At 35.3% G+C, this 17,354-nt stretch overlaps 1 protein-coding gene across 4 annotated transcripts in view; it reads right to left on the bottom strand.

The window, feature by feature from the left end:
- Positions 1–17,354, bottom strand: part of CHD1 (chromodomain helicase DNA binding protein 1) — a 60,670-nt gene that overhangs the window by 21,087 nt on the left and 22,229 nt on the right. For all 4 annotated transcript variants that reach the window (XM_065655835.1, XM_065655834.1, XM_065655836.1 and 1 more), the window contains exons 4-18: positions 16,782–16,886; positions 15,447–15,514; positions 12,005–12,154; positions 11,460–11,728; positions 9,724–9,949; positions 8,781–8,881; positions 8,343–8,521; positions 7,224–7,351; positions 6,436–6,652; positions 5,732–5,821; positions 4,700–4,890; positions 3,853–4,041; positions 3,375–3,537; positions 1,603–1,755; positions 1,023–1,094 (exon numbers count right to left, since the gene is read on the bottom strand). In XM_065655835.1, the coding sequence (XP_065511907.1) occupies positions 1,023–1,094; positions 1,603–1,755; positions 3,375–3,537; positions 3,853–4,041; positions 4,700–4,890; positions 5,732–5,821; positions 6,436–6,652; positions 7,224–7,351; positions 8,343–8,521; positions 8,781–8,881; positions 9,724–9,949; positions 11,460–11,728; positions 12,005–12,154; positions 15,447–15,514; positions 16,782–16,886 (2,301 nt within the window). The remainder of the gene's footprint in view (positions 1–1,022; positions 1,095–1,602; positions 1,756–3,374; positions 3,538–3,852; positions 4,042–4,699; positions 4,891–5,731; positions 5,822–6,435; positions 6,653–7,223; positions 7,352–8,342; positions 8,522–8,780; positions 8,882–9,723; positions 9,950–11,459; positions 11,729–12,004; positions 12,155–15,446; positions 15,515–16,781; positions 16,887–17,354) is intronic.

Below are 17,354 nucleotides of genomic sequence, written 5' to 3'. Positions count from 1 at the left end.
GCAAAAAAGTAGAAAATAAAATTAGGACAATTTTATTGCTGCACAAATGCATTGTTTGCCTCAGTTTTTTAAATGCATGAAGTTTAAATTCCTCTTCATCTCAAAAAATGTACAATGTTACTACAGAGATTTCAGAAGAAGGCAACATGTCTTTGCCAGAAATTTGAAAGATAATTACTTTGTGTATTTAACAAATATTTGAAGTTCGCATTATGGAGCTAAGTCCTTCTCCCTCCATCATAGCAGAAACAAGCTCAGCAGCAACTGACAAATGCTGTCCTTCAATCACTGATTTTAAAAAACAAAAAAATACCCTCAGCCACCAAAAAAACCAAAACTTCCCTTCCCCCAAATCTGCCAGTGTAGGACAAAAGACTTAAGCTGACCAAAGTATTTATTGAATGGCTTGCACATTAGGAATGTGAAATAAGCTACAAGTCTTCCAACTCAGAAAAGAAACAAACTGTAACATATATTCACAGGTTGCTTGCAAAGAATGGCTAAAAATTGGTTCTTCTCTATTTCTTCAGGGCAAGTAAGTAGGTGGCAACAAACAAAGATAAGAGAAACCAGATTTGAAACAATTAAAAATGGTTGTTCATGCAAGGATATACACAAGTTAGTTCTGCCCCTTGCCAAAAGATCTTTTTCATGCTTACTGCTTGTGTAAGTTCAATGCTCTTTTAAACATTGTTGGGTTAAGTTCTACACAGCAAAGCTGAGGTTAAATTTCTGCAGATTTTATATAGTAATTAAAATAACTTTTGACAGAGAGCTTTAGAAAAAAAAACATAACTACACAACCGATTAAATACCACTTCGTAAGTTACGTATTTTCTACTTAGCCTCCTCTTTGAGAAAAAAATAAAAGCGGACATAAACCTTACAGTCTAGGCAATAACAATGAATTTTCAACCTTATTGATTTATTCCTCACTTCCCAGTCTGCCCTTTTCGTGCAATGTTTTTTTTATATTTCTTGGAAAAAAATAAACCAGATTCCTTAGGAAAAAAATACCATACCTCTGATCCTTCTGCATTAAAATGATCTAGTGCTTGTTTCCTTAGTTCCCCTTTTATTGATCCATCAAGTCTCTAAAGAGATTGAATAATATAGTTAAAAAACAATTTTATATTCAAAATATTCTAATATTCTCTATTCAAAATCAGAGCACCTTGAATTCTCAGCTGCCAAAACTGTTATGTGAAGGTGAAAAAAGCAATGCAACACCGCACATCATTTTTTAATTATCTATTTCCTTTCAAAATACTACTTAGTATACAGCAAATGCCAGTCTTTCTAGAACAAAAACATTTTCTTTTATCTTTTCTTAAGCAAAGTGGTAAAGATCATATAATCGCAAAACAGTTGAATTTGGAAAGGACCTCTGGAGGTCATCTAGACAAGTCCCCTACTCAGGTGGGGACGGTTAAAGCAGGTTTCACAAGGTTATGTCCAGGTGGCTTTTGAATGTCACAGAGATCGGAGATTCCATGACCTCTGGGCAACTTGTTCCAGTGCTCTGTCAGCCTCAGAGTAAAGAAAAGATTTTTCTTATATTCAAGGTCAAAGCTTCTTGCCTACTACCACCAAGACTCTTACCTGAAAAGGAAACTGACGATACTTCAGATATTCTGCTAAGATGTCCAGCATCCTCACCATCTGTGAGAAAATGAGTACTCTGTTGCCACGTTCTCGCAGACGAATCAGTAGCTTGTCAAGAAGGATTAGTTTCCCGCTGCTGCGTATTAAATGCTACAACAAGCAGGAAATACATATTACAAAACAAGTTCATCTCAACACTAACACACAGTTCAACTGGTTAGACATTCATTTGAGGTTTGCTATTCTTTCAATTCCTGTGGGGAAAAAAGTATGCAAACAGGCAAATTCTAACATTTTTAAGAATTTTATAGTTTAAAATGTGCATACAATTTATAATCTCCTGGAGCTATAAAAAAGACCCCACTAAATTCATGTGATCATAAGACAACACATTCACTAGTATGTAGCATTTACTGAACATGAATGTTCAGTCTAATTTTGGTTGATTCTAACAGAAGTCAACTGGATTACTAACTCATATTTTTCAGGGAAATGCATTGTTCAGTTCCCTCTCAAGTCACATTTTAACATCTCACCAAAATATGAAGTAAATATACGGGCTTAAAAATTCAAGCAGTTATGAGGTAGGTCCAAGTTCTTCTCTGCCAAGTAAAAAACCCCAAATTTGGTAACCAATAAAACATAAGATTGAGAAAAAACTACCTTAGCATTACTTTCTCTGCACTTCCCATCTCTTGAAAAGAAAGAGGTACTGCTGCAACCCTCTAATTATTTTTAAACAAAGCCTATCAATCAAGTTTCTCAGGCAAGATGAAGCGAGAGGAATCTTGTTTGTGGTGCCTAGCATTGTAACCCACCTAAAGCCTGTTAAGCCTTCTTAGCTCCATTGGGAATAATCAGCACAGGTACTCAAGCAAATGTGAAATATAATATTGAAAACATCAGGCCTCTTCAGATGAAGATGCTTGGGATAGAATTTTGGGGAATGTTAAATTTTGAGTTAAGTGCTTTTATTCTTTATGCCAGAAAGGAGGATGACATTTGTCACTGCACAAACTAGCAGCTTTGGGAATATATTCAAATTATCAACTTGCAAGCTTACAGGGGAAAAAAAAAAAAAAAGTTTAGAAACATTTATGTTGGTATAACCTGCATCAACAACAATAGTCTTCTTATCTGTTGCTGTGCTTCTCAACAGTTTTGGTACAAATATTAGTTAACCTTAAAAAAACCAAAACAGAACAGACCATCTTTGGTAGTCATAATTGTTTCCAACTGTTACAACAACCATAATAAAATCTGACTGAGCTTTGGATGCTTGTTACTTTCATTTCCTTTCACTTAGGTTATTTGCAGGCATACAGGAAACAGTATTTGATTACAAAAAAGCTTAAAAGCATTCTGCAGATGACTTTCTGCTATCACATAGATCACCAGTGTATCACTGCCAGTCACGTGTATTTCCATTCACATTACATTTACCTGCCTAGCATTTAACTTAGGTTTAAAACAGGTCTCAATTTTATTTTGCATGAAAATAAACAGCCTGTTTCAAACTATTTCCTTTTTCCTTTGGTTGTAATTAAAAACAGAGATACTTTATTTAGTGAGTTATCTGTCCATTATTAAATTATCCAATCTGTCAATAATTCAATTAAAAACAAAAATCAGTTTACTTACCTGTAAAACCCAGGATACACATTTTCCAGAGAACCTGTTTTTTCTTAATATACTTCAATAAGAATAAACTGCCAAAGCATTATAAAATTGTGTGACTATAACGGATTTTAATTATAAAGTGACATTACCTGTAAGGCCTCCTGTTTATTATAGAATTCATTATCATCAGGTGGTTTAATGAGGTAGCAATGGTTACAACACTTCTTGAGTTCCATCATGATGTTCAAAAAGCCTGAAGTACTGCCTTTTGAACCTTTACTGAGGGCTTTGTAATTCCTGGTTAAAATCCACCTGTGATATAAGATGTACAATACAAGTAATTTCTAACCATATGAAGAAGCAAGACAGGTGTAAGCTCTCAAAAAATAAACAAGCTAAAGAAAAAAAGCAGCTCCCAAAAGAATGTACAAACATGCCAAATAGAAGAAGCTACATGAATAGACATTAGACCAGTGTAATTCTTCAGCCCTTGAGTCACAGAATTTTACCATTGTGAAAGCCTAGCAAGCTCAAGTTCAAATTGCATTATAAAAATTATTATACCTCAGTAAATTGCATATAGACATATCACTAAACCAGCACAACTTAAAAAGCCTTGTTACTTACTTATAATATTGCTTCTGCAATGCACTCATTTCCATCCGCAGAATTTGCTCAACCTTCGCAGGTAAAGACTTTTCTACATCTTTTTTAACTCGTCTCAGAAGAAATGGTTCAAGTTCTTTGTGAAGACTTGCATAACCATACTCTCTCCCTTTGCCGTGCTCCTCTTCAAAATCTTCCCAGGACGAAAACCTTCAACATAACAAAGAATGAGTGCAAAATAATGACATATTGTGAACAACCTGAAGAAGCAAAACTGAAGAAAGATAACACAAGAACAGGATATGTATAAATATACCACAAGAGCACACATACACATTTTGGTTTCTTCCCCACTCCCTTCTGTTTAATTCATCCAATTCCTGAATTTTCATCTCACAAGAAATTCCAAACACTTGGCCTGTAAATAGAAGAATGGAATTTTCCAAAAACATTTACAGAATGAAGATTACTGAATTTTAACTTCCCAAGTGGAAACCAACATTTTCTGCAAGGGTATTCACTTAGATGGTTGCAGAAATTCCACTATTACATTTATCAAGAGCAGCACGAAAAGAGTTGCATGGCTGGAGTGTGTGCAAAAGAGCAAGAGACTACTTAATATACATTTTGCATAAGTCAATCCATCATTTTTGTGGACTGCTAAAATTGAAAATGGTGAAAACTGCTACCAGTGTTACTTATCAGGAGCAGCATGAAAAAAATACATGTATCTACTTTATATAGAATATTTAAAATAACTTTCAACATAATCCTATACCTCTATTGATTCTCAAATCACTACGCTACTTCACAATAACAAAATTGACCAAAAAAATGTTAAGAAGAATAATGTAGAACTCTTCCTTACTTTTCTGGCATGATGAAGTGCAACAAAGACCAGAGCTCTTTGAGGGAGTTTTGCAGAGGGGTTCCAGTAATAAGAAGACGATGGTTAGACTTAAAGTCTATTAAAGTCTTGTATAGAAGAGAGTCGTCATTTTTTAAACGATGAGCTTCATCAACTCCTATGAACGCCCAATTCAGACCACCAAGGAATGACTTAAAGAAATGGGAGGTGGAAACATTATACAAATAAATGCATGGCAAAACTTCCCCACATTTTATAATCAAGCTATAAACACCATCACTTCTTAGTTTGTCATAATAAAACATTGACAGCTATGTTTTTTAGTACTAATTGCATCTTTTATATTTGCCAGATTCAACGAAAGTCTGTACAAGCAACCCAAGAAAGTATAAATTAAGTTTAAAAGGAAAAAAATGGCAAAAAGTCTGACTCACATTAATTTTTATGTGACAGGGGAAAAAAAAAAAAAAAATCACTATTGACCTCTTCTTCCTAGTAGACAGAAACAAATCAAGTAAGATTGTTCTGCTTCCTGTATACAAAGAATTTCCATATACTGTTAGAAGGATTAACAATAACCCTGTGTGCTACCACTCTGAGGACAGTATTAATATATGTACGCATACTACTGTATGCAAAATAACAAATGAAAATTATATGGGACTTCAGAGTTCTGTATCATGTTTGGGGCTAGGGGTTTGGGACTGCAAAAAAGTAGAGCTCTTGAAGATGGGAGGAGATTATTACAATAATGAGAATCCCAAGCAAACTGGAAAAAAAAAGAAGCGTTACTGACTTAACAAAATGGAAAAAGGCTGAAAGCCTCACCATGCATAGAGAAAAATCTATAAGTGCTTAAAAAACATATATACACACAAAACTCCGCCTAAAGCCCCAAACCGTGCACTGTCATACCTCCAAAAACAAAAGATATCACACTCTCCACAAATTTAATGACCCACAAACCAAATGCATGCTATAGAGTACTACATTGGAGAAATGAATTTTATCTCCCTGGAGAAGCGCCATTACCTTATCCTTCAGCAAAATTTCGTATGTTGTTAGAAGTATGTTAAATTTTAATCGTTTGGTCTGTGGATGCATCCATTCATGAGTTCTTATCTACGAAAAGAATGAAGTGAACTATAAGCTAGAGAAGAACGTGTCTTTTTGACTGGGATGAATTTAAGTACTGCAGCAATGTAAATGTTTAATGACATACAATAATATAATCACATAACAGAAGCACAATATATTTACATACAAAAGACTGAACTTCCAACCTGTCTAAGCACTCTAAAAGTATTTTGTTAAACTTCTGAATAAACAAAGAATTTCTAAAAAAAAATTTTTAATTTAATGGATAAGATCACTAACATCCAGAAAACACATTCAGAAAACAAACCAACAACTTTTCAAGAAATAAATTAAGATAATTAATGCCTTGCTTACATATTTATTATTTTTACTATCTCCACTCAAATAATCAGATGGCAGAAGAGAAACTTTTCAAATATAAGACTAAATTTTTAACCCTGGTCACTATTAAGCAGGACAGAAATCTTTCCCACTCATTTATATCAGATCAAAATCTAAGCTTTCAATTTGTATCTTAAATACATAGCATTTCAGTATTTGCTCAGTCCTAACCAAAATACTGGAGATTATCAGAGGACAGAAATAAGAAGTGTCTTGTTTATCTACAAGGCTTTCCAATGATAATGAGAAATACTCACCATATTTCTGCTAGTTATATCTCCTAAGTAAACTACAGCATTCATGTGAGGAGCCCAAGTTTGAATTTCTCTTTGCCAAGATGTCAAGGTAGAAAGTGGCACGACCAGCAAGAAAGGCCCATACAATTGATGTTCGTGGAACAGGTAGTTCAGAAAAGAAATTGTTTGTATTGTTTTACCCAGACCCATTTCATCTGCAAGAATACAGCTATTCCCTCTAAAAAAAAAATGTAGGGGGAGTGTAGAGAAGGAGAGAGATTGGACAAGAAGTTATTCTCTCTTGAGCATAAAAACCACTCATACAAGTTTTCAAGATTTTGCAACTATACACCTTGAAAAAGTTTATTTCGCTTTTTCCCCATAAAAACAATTTCCAACCAACACTCCCCAATTATTACTTCAATTCAAATAACAAAAGTAATAAAAACCTTGTTAGCATGCCTCATGAATCTAATTTTAAAAGTATAACACTCATGCTGACATTTCAAAGAGTTTGCTTTGGATTTTCTGGTTTTACTCATTTAGGCTTGTTTGTTTTCTAAAAATATTACTTACCCCCATACAAAATTAAAATCAAAGCAACAACAGAGCTTAGCTGTTTTTTGAGAATAGCCATGGAATGATAAATTTTGGTACTACTTAGAACAAAACCACTCCCTTCATACCTCTACTTTGAGCTTACTGTATGAAACCCTCCACCTTCAAAGAAAAATACAGAAAAATAAATTTCAAAGTTTTACAAATGTTTACAATTCACAAACAGCAAACTCATTTCAGGCTATACTTACTTGCACCATGAGTGAGCAAGCCAGTTCAATCCATTTAACTGATAATCTCTTAACTCTAAACCTTCATGCCCTCCAATGTAGGATGGTTGCTTCTTTAGCGCAACAAACCTTGGCCTCTGTTTTAGAACCTGTCAAAAGCAAATTGATCATCAGTCTTACTATTGTCTGAACCTACCAACATGTCTTCTTGTAGAAAAAATAGTAGTGGGAATCTACTGGGTGACCAAGTCTAGTCATTATCCATTGACAAAAACTACGCCATATAAAAACACCAAGCAATTTGCAAGTTGAAATTAGTTGGACTGCTAACCTAAATTTCACAACATGAGTGACTTTAACTCAAAGTTTACTTTTAAAATAAGCTACAATATTAAACAAGACCATCTTTGATTGTCAGTGAGAATGCAAGGGACTGGTATCTACAAAAAGCTACTCTTAGTTATGATATTTTCTGTATCTATTACTATAGATCTTTATCACTATTCTGAATACCCTTCAAAACATATTTCATATTACGTATCTTATCTTTGGATTCATACAAGATTTTCACATTTTTACTATTACAACTGATGTGGTGGCTTCAATCTGGCTGGCAGCTAAGCTGACAACTGGTTGTTTATTCACTCCCCACACTAGTGGGACAGGGTAGAGAACTGATGAGTTGGAAAAACTTATGGGTCAAAATAAAAGACGGTAAAGGAAAAACATTCAACCAATAAAACAAAAATCCATAACTAAAAAAAACCCTGCAAGTGACAGAACACATTAACTCACCGTCAGACTGATGACCAGCAAGTTTCCAAGTAACAACCACTTTTGAACCTCCTGCTAAGCCCATGCCATTTTATTGCTAAGCGTGACATTAAGTATTGGCTGTGTTCCTTCTCAGCCCCTTGCCCACCCTCAGCCTACTCATGGCAGGCAGGGCACAGCAAGAAATAGAGAAGGCCTTGACACTGTGCAAGCACTGTTCAGGAACAGTCAAAACACTAATGCATTACCAAAACTGTTCAGGTGATAAATATAAAACATGAGTGACACAGGCTGCTATGAAGAAAATTAACTCCATCCCAGCCAGACCGAGTACGACTTATTATAAACACATTGCAAATAACATACCTTGCAATCCTTAAAGGGAGTGGTCTTGGATTGATTTCTGCTGAAGTACTCATCAATGCGTGTCTGAAACTTTTTGGCAATAAGAGCACCATCTTCCCAGCTACATTCTGAATAAGGCAGACCCTGCCATTTACAATAGTAGTCTGGATAACCAGCTGCTGACTTCTGATTTGAATGAGCTGCAGAATGCACCAGAGAGAAATGATCAGCATTCTGTTTCTGTATCTTATGAAAATACTAATTTTAGGTAGTAAGACAACATAAGTTAGCTTCATAGCACAGACAGTATGACAACTTTTCTCTTTACTCAAAGTTTCCTTTGGGATTTAAAAGTTTGTGAAATTCATATTCTAAATTTCTTAACTACAGATGTAATATATAAGCAGTGAACATACAGAATTCTCCACACTGTTTTCTGTCTGTAAGTTTGTAACATACCAATTATTCTTTCCACTATCTGATACTGTTTATGCAGATCATCTGTAAGCTCCTGCTGGCAGTTGTAGTATTCCACATCTTCCGGAGAAGCATTTTTCAGCCTGTAGTGGGAATTAATTTACAAGACTTATATTGTACAGTTCTAAGCCCAAGAAAGTTTGGCAACTCTAAAGTTCTGAACATAAGCTTCACAGGAATGTTGCTTTGACAGCTTTTTTGAAGGGAGAACTTAGAAATGCCTGCTACAAAATTGTTGCATCTGGCCCAGGTGCCTCATCATTGATGACTGAGAATGCTCAGCAAGAGACACAACTACTACAGCTACAGGTGGTACCAGTCATGCAGCTAATTCAGAACACCTATTCTCAACAATAAGTAGTGTACTTTACAGTGTACCTTCATGGAAAAGTATTCAGAGTGGCTCACTCTATAAGAATACTTCTTATGATTAAGCTGCTAAAAATCCCACTAGTGTTCACTGATTATACTAAACATACTAATAAAATGGAACACTAAAAAGGTGATTTTAAAATGTATGGATTTCTTAAGCATTTTGTGCTTATGTTTGAGACAAGACAACTGAGATCCTCAAAGTAATATGAAATGGCTAATCCATCAGGAAAACATTAACCTCCTGAAGAACTCTGACCAAAGTATAATGACAATATTAGTAAAAGGTACAATTTATTATTTAGTTTTAAACACTACCCATCTTTTCAAAACTCCATTAATAACACACACGCACACACATACACAAATCAGGTTCAGAAGATTATCTTACAGGAACATGTTAAGGAGGCTTCACCTTGTAAAGCTTTTGTCTTCCAGTTGCATAGACACTCAAAATTATGCCCTCAAAGACAGGTAACAGGTTTCAGAAACAGATCATAACATCTGTGTTGTCACAAAATAAGTATCATGCAAGTCTACATAAAATATTCACCATCGTTTTGTTTCCTGATCCTTTTTCCTATAGTTGTCCAGTTTCTTCATTCCTTTAACATTTTGTTGCTTCAGCGTTTCTTCAGTTTCCCAAGTGTTATGGATATGTGACCAACCTTTCCATTTAATAAGATACTGTATTTCTCCTGGCTCCTTTGACTTTTCAAACCCAGCATTTGGGTCACCATCTGCCTCAACTGCATATATGGTGGTTGCAGCACCCGTGGCTGAGAAACCAAGCACATCATAAGCATTAAGTGTACATTGTCATAAGTTAACCAGTATGAAATGTGGTGTAGAATGCAATGAGTGATACTTCTAGAGAACATACTTGACTAGTATCTACAGCTCTCATGTTACTCTTATTTGAACAGTTATGATGTAGATATGTTAACACATGCATAGGTAATCAAAAGAAAATCAAAGAAGTAACCAAAACTTCTGCACCTAACCTACAATATCTTTTCTCATTAAAATTTTCTTTGCATTTCTAAAGTGATCAGCAGGAAATACTCCACTAATGCTGCTTGTCATCTTCTCTATTATATTACTCTCATCCTCTGAGCATACAAAAGACATCTGACATTATGCTTGGTCAGCTTGAGACCTCAGTAACCTACTACTAGGGATACTATAAAGCTGCTTATTCCTAAACATGTTTTACTACTTTTTTCTGCCTTTGTTATTTACCTGGGAAAATTTTTATTTAAGTACAGTCCTTATCACAGCTGAAGCATGCTAGCAACAGGAAACAGGCTCTTTTCTGTGAAAACGGCCAGGTTAGGAAATGAGCCCACCAAGCTGCAGGGGCCATATAAAGCAACAGAGAGTGGCAACAGCAAAAGACAGCACAAGCAGCAACATCATCTGGGTAAGAAGAATAAGCAGCTTAGTTCCAAAGGCTTTGACCACAGCAGTAACACTATGCACTGGAACAGGATATACTAGAATTTGGGACAGCATGGGAAAAGAAAGTTGAGAGGAAGAAGCGAGCAGGTTCTGAGATGAGTCAGAAACTTTAGAGACTGGGTATAACTAATAGAGAAAGGTAGATCTGAAGTGCAAGGGGACCAGGGTGGTGCTGGGTTTTTTGTTTGTTTTGTTTTTAACTAGAATCCTAATTTGTAGACTCAAACACATAAGCAGAACTGCTAGATACTGCATCCCATTATTGCTGGAAATATGACATGCCTACCACTATTCACAAAATATTTTTAAGAGTTCACATGCAAGTGCACCACTAATTTTTCAGATGCATTTTGTAGTCATTTCACGCATTGCACTATATTGGAACAACTAGTACAGCAGTAACTGAAGTCATAACCTCAGTGGCTCAGCATTGCTAACATCATCTTTCAGGATTCAGGTTACTAGTCAGCTCTCACATCTAGTCCACTGTCTCCACTCCACTGTATAAAGTTTATAGTGATCAAGTATCACTAAACTGTACACAGTGGTATAACAATTGCATTTATGCAATATGAAGCTATTGTCTACTTCATTTTTATTTTCTACTTAGGTACGCAATTCTTCTACATTTTACTTTGCAACACTTAGAATGGGCTTTAAAAAGGAACATCCTTATAAATAAAAGACAAAGCGAGATGACTTTTTTGTAACATTAAAATTATTGCTGTTTATAAGCCTCACAGGTGACCTACAGCTGAAAACATTTGCTGAAGTTGCACCACAATGCACTCCAGGATCTTAAGAACACTGACAAAAAATAAATAATACCTCCTTTACGGCCAACTCGACTATCCATGAACTTCTCTATAGTTTCAAATTCATCTTCTTCAGTTTGTGGGACATCTTCTCCACAAACTTCCAGCAAATCATCAGAATCTGTCTTGGTTTCTTCAGCTTCTTTGTAACTGATGTTGACTGTTGCCTGGCGACGTGATCCTCTCTTATCATAATCATCATCATCATCTTCCTCCTCCTCTGATGAATCAAGTTGCCTCTTTTTCAGTCCTGCACTCTTTTTCCCACTTTTTAGCTTAATTCTTGAAGACAGTAAGGTACGACACAACATTTCAACAGGGACAACTATAAATTCTCTGTATTGCTTTCTGAATATGTGTATTTCATGAATGTCCAGTTACTCCATTTTCAGTTACAGCCCATGAAAAAGTATTCACTAGAAAATACTAGTATACTAACATCTTACGTAGCTTTAAAAACAACCTTATTTTGTCTTTTAATAAGCATTAATGTTTTCATTCACATGTATTTCGCTTATTAGAAATAGTATGAGAGTATCCGAATGTATGACTTCTTACCTGCTTGGAGGTTTTCGGCTTTTGACCTTGTTTTTTGGCTCATAGTCAGATTCACTCTCTTCACAACTGCTTTTCTCTCTATCTTCCTCTGATTCAGAATCGGAAGCGGTTCCTGATACTGACCCCGATCCCGACATTTGCCAGTCTTCACTATACAGATTGAAAGACAAAAGAGTAACATCAATGAATAAATAAAAACACCCAGCAGCTTCAAAGGGAGTTGGTGTAAGTTTTCTGTTATCGAGAGACAGATTTAAAATTCAAAATAAAACAAAAATTTGAATTTCTACAAACATTTCTGCATGAAGAAATGAGTTACCATGATATGAAGAAACGTAGCAAGTCTAACTGGAAAGATACACATTTATCAGAACTTACATATACCTAAATCATAAAGCCCTGTAATGTTATATTCTGGAGAGTCCCATATTGTCTAATGTCTATGGTATCTGTAGCCCATGTGAAGAATGAGCAACTTTGGCACAGGAATCAAAAGATAATGGAGGCAGATTTGAGAAACGCCCAGAAAAACTTGAATTGCAACAACCTGTGAGTGGCACTGGCTCCCAAAAACTCCCACTGAGCTCCCAAACCAGACCTTCACAACCAGGCAGCATACTATGAGTAAGACACTTGTGACTGAGCAGCAGCATCTCCTGCTTAACTGAGATCTATTTTGCAACAGGAAAGATATAACCACTGATGAACAGTAACATGTTTCAACTCTTTGTATAGGCAAATTTAATCTTAATAGCTTCATGAAAAAGAAAGAAAAAAATTCTGTTATACATTATTGAAACATGGCTAAACTTCATACTAACATCAGGTTTAGGTCTACATGACCAAGGTGCTAGAGCAGTAGTAATATTCATCAAAGCTGGAATATTACCAAGAAATCTCTTCCTTAAATTTCCAGTCAGGAAGCCAGGGAATCAATGCTTTGATGCCTCTCTTCTTCCCTCCTTCTTGCCTTCCAGGACATTGGGTCCTGGAGGAAATTACACTGCCATTGTTCTAGCCACCCAAGACAAATACATATATGTGTCTATTATACTCATGGTACATCGCCGTATCTTATCAAAATACTTTTTCTGCAAACAGTAAATTAAAGAAATAATAACATAAATCCATGACCTGTATTTATTTGGAAATATAAGAAACAGATATAAAGCACCATGCTCTAAGGCTTGATCATGTATTAAATTATATACTGAGAAGTCTCTGATCTGCATGCCAGATAACAACTGCAGACATACTCATTCAGAAGAGACATAGGACAAGAATTCAAGTACTGGATATATGAAGTTATTTGATTACAGGTTCCTAAACTTAAATATCTTTCATGTAATGGAGTATGCTATTGGATGCAATCAAATTCTTAACTAACAAAAAACTGTGACTAACAGCTCACTGCTAGGAAAGTATCACTTTGCATAGTTAGTGGATTTTTATGCCCTTTTTTTTTTTCCAACTACTATTTCTTCAAGATATTATACTGGCAACCCTGAACACTGAGGTGATTCATGAAGTGTGAGAAGAGGAATGGTAGAACAGTTCGATTTCTACTCTCCGCTCCTCAGAGACACAGGTCACTGCCTCTTGGTGCCACGATAAGAACATATAATCCTTTTCACAAACTTTTTGATCTATCATTTATTAGGCTGGTGCAAAAGTAATCGAGGTTTTGGACCATGAATTTTAAATCATTATAACTAGGTTCAAACACATCTTTATTCATCAAAATAGGAGAATCATTACAATCAACACATTTTCGCCAAAGAGAAATAAGTTTGTTTATTCCTGTAGCGTAACAATCCGTGCTTTGGGATTTGACGAACTCTTGGAAAGCATTTTCTGCATCCTGCTGGTTGTGAAAGCGTTTTCCCTGCAAAAAGTTGTTGAAATGCTTGAGAAAGTGGTAGTTGGTTGGTGAAAGGTCAAGTGAATATGGTGGATGAGGCAAAACTTCATAGCCCAATTGGTTCAACTTTTGAAGCGTCGGTTGTGTGACGTGCGGTCAGCCACTGTCATGGAGAAGAATTAGGCCCCTTCTGTTGACCAGTGCCGGCTGCAGGCATTGCAGTTTCAGGTGCATCTCATCAATCTGCTGAGCATCCTTCTCAGATGGAATGGGTTCCCCAGGATTCAGAAAGCTGTAGTGGATCAGACCAGCAGCAGACCACCAAACAGTGACCATGACCTTGTTTTGGTGCAAGTTTGGCTTTTGGAAGTGCTTTGGAGGTTCTTTTCGGTCCAACCATTGAGCTTGTCATCGCCGGTTGTTGTATAAAACCCACTTTCATTGCACATCACAATCTGATTCAGAAATGGTTCATTGTTGTTGCGTAGAAGATGACGCTTCAAAATGACAACTGTTTTGATTTTTGGTCAGCTTATGAGGTAACCACTTATCAAGCTTTTTCAACTTTCCGATTTGCTTCAAATGCCAAACGACTGTAGAATGGTCAACGTTCAGTTCTTCAGCAACTTCTCGTGTAGTTGTAAGAAGATCAGCTTCGATGATTGCTCTCAATTGGTCATTGTGAACTTCTGATGGCCGGCCACTGCACTCCTCATCTTCAAGGCTCCTGTCTCCTTTGTGAAACTTCTAGAACCACCACTGCACTGTACATTCATTAGCGGTTCCTGGGCCAAATGCATTGTTGATGTTATGAGTTGTCTCTGCTGCTTTATGACTCATTTTGAACTCGAACAAGAAAACTGCTTGAATTTGGTTTTTGTCTAACATCATTTACATAGTCCAAAATAAATATAAAATAAACAGCAAGTAATAAGTCAGCAGTGAAAAAACATTAAGCAAGAAAAGCGCATTAAAATCATGTATAACATAACCACATTTATTTAATAATGTATTCCAATACCAAACAGCAAATTTCAACAATGCAAAAACTGCAATTACTTTTGCATCAACCTAACTGGAGGAATTTTACAGTTGAAGTTCTTTACTAGTCTATAATTACTATAAAAACTCTAATAAATTCTAAACATGTCAGAGGGAGGCAAAAAACCCCTCAACAATGAAAAACACCACCACCAACAAAAATAATTTGGCATTAATTAAGGGATTCTAAATTGAATTTGTTCTGAGACAACATACTTAATAGCTTCCCATTTCTGCAAGAGTTTTTAGGGAGGGCATTCAGCTCAAAAATAAACCGTAACAAAGTTTTTTAAAAATAAAAGCACTGACGAATTTTTTGAACAATACTGCAGACTTTTGCTCAGACAATGATATGATATACGTGTTCCTTTTAGAGTTTAGTTTAAATATTCCAAAATGTTTATCAAAATTGGAAATGCAAGATCAAGATGAATCACAAAGGGAACTTCAGCATTTCAAGTGTGGAGAAATGAAGCATGAACTATGAGCACGTCACTATAACAAAATGATTACGTAATTTTACTCAGCAAAGTATCTTACTCTTTATGTTTTTTCCTCTTGGTTTCACTGGATGAGTCATCTGCAGAATCTTCACTACTTGATGAGTCCTGCAGGTGAAGAAAAAAACTCCAACAATTCATTATCACAAAAAGAATGAAGCACTTCTAACATTAACAAGAGAAATCAACTCCCACTTTCAAACTGGAGACATATTATTCATGTTTTATCCTTTACATCTGCCACAGTGTAGCTATCAATGCACAATGAGATAGACTGCTATTGGTTTTGTATTTATCCATCTATGAATATATTGTGCCAGAACATCACAAAAAACGCCTGTCTTAAAATAACTATTGTGCCTACATAAAAACAAACATGGTTTAAGCTGCCCCAGGTTAATCAAGATGATGGTTCTATCAGAATCCTAACAAAATCTCCTACTCTCAGGAGTTTTCTCACCTTCTGTATTCTTTCACAATTAAACATCACTTTAAGAAAATTTTGAGAATAGCATGGTTCTTTCTGTAGTCCCAAAGAAAAAAAACCAACACTCTTAAAATTTGATTTTCCCAAAATCAATCTAATTGGGATGAAGTATAGATTTAGATTTTTATCTTGAAAAAATATTTCAGAAACAGTACTAAACAACAGCTGTAAATTAATGTTTTAACGATACGCGATTTAAGTTCTGTGATTGTTTTAATGATGAGCTGCTAAACCAGACAAAACCAGAAACCTAACCAAATGAGTGTGACTACACTGCATAGTTTTTGTAATGAAGAAGTCTTCTTTATAAATAGATTCCACTTCATAGACACTAGTGTCCTTAAAAGATGTTCCTGATGCACAAAGTCAACATTACTTTAGCCTATGATTTAGGTCTTAAAATACGTAGAATATAGGTGATCTTAAAATACAGGAATTCTTTTGTAGTAGCTTAGAACATTAGCAAAAATGTTGTTTTTTACTCCATACAGAATTTTTGAAAACCACAGTAGCTAGATTTATACAGAAAAAAGTTGAAAAACATCTTTTAGCATTTTTAACTGTCTTTACAAAACTCAAGAAGCCAAAAATACAATGCAAGTCAGTACTGTGTGGCTTGCAAATTTTGGCCATACATCACGGAATACCTAAAAATACCACATAATTGAGGCTGCTATAATTTTGGCACAACACACTTGAAAACAAGTCACTAGAGAGATTTCTATTTCTCCTTATAAAAATGTCAGTTATTTGAATGTTACTTTTATAAACTAAAACCAGGCTTTTACACACACTTGAGAATATAACTTGGCTCTGTGTCATTTTATTCTAACATATGAGATGATATGGGCATGTTCACATCTAAAAAATCTAAATTATGTTATTCACCTCTTCTGAACCACTGTCTGATGAAGCTGCCTTTTGTTGTTGCTGTTGCTTCTTGAGCACTGCTGATCTTTGCACAGCAAGTATACTTGGACTAGACTTCCAAAACTGGATGGAGATACAAGAGTCAATTAAACATACTGAAAGTCTCAAGTTTACCACTTATTTACTTTTGCTGAGTAGCATCATTATTAAGAATGATGTTAACTTTACCAATGAAAAAATCCACTGCAAAATACTGCACGCACTAATAGTATCAGATAACTTTTTAAAGCAGTAAGATTTCTGCAAAACAGAATGTTATATAATAATTGCCAGGACAGTTTCTATAGGACGTTTAACAATAGCTGTGTAGGTATTGTCAAGGTAAAACATTTATAAAGTAAATTTTTAAACTGACCCAAATAAATCTTCTCAGATCGCTTAGCTGATATGTTTTTGTTTCATACAGTAATACTGAAGAACATGAACAAAAAATATAACAGAGAATCCTTAACAGTCTTAAATTCATGTGGTAACTAATACATGACTACTGTTCATAAATATGGTCTACCACCCCAATTAAGTCCATATAAC

The sequence above is a fragment of the Caloenas nicobarica genome, chromosome Z, assembly GCF_036013445.1.
Source record: "Caloenas nicobarica isolate bCalNic1 chromosome Z, bCalNic1.hap1, whole genome shotgun sequence".
In the NCBI taxonomy this organism is placed as follows: Eukaryota; Metazoa; Chordata; class Aves; order Columbiformes; family Columbidae; genus Caloenas; species Caloenas nicobarica.
This window is presented reverse-complemented; position numbering and strand designations above follow the sequence as displayed.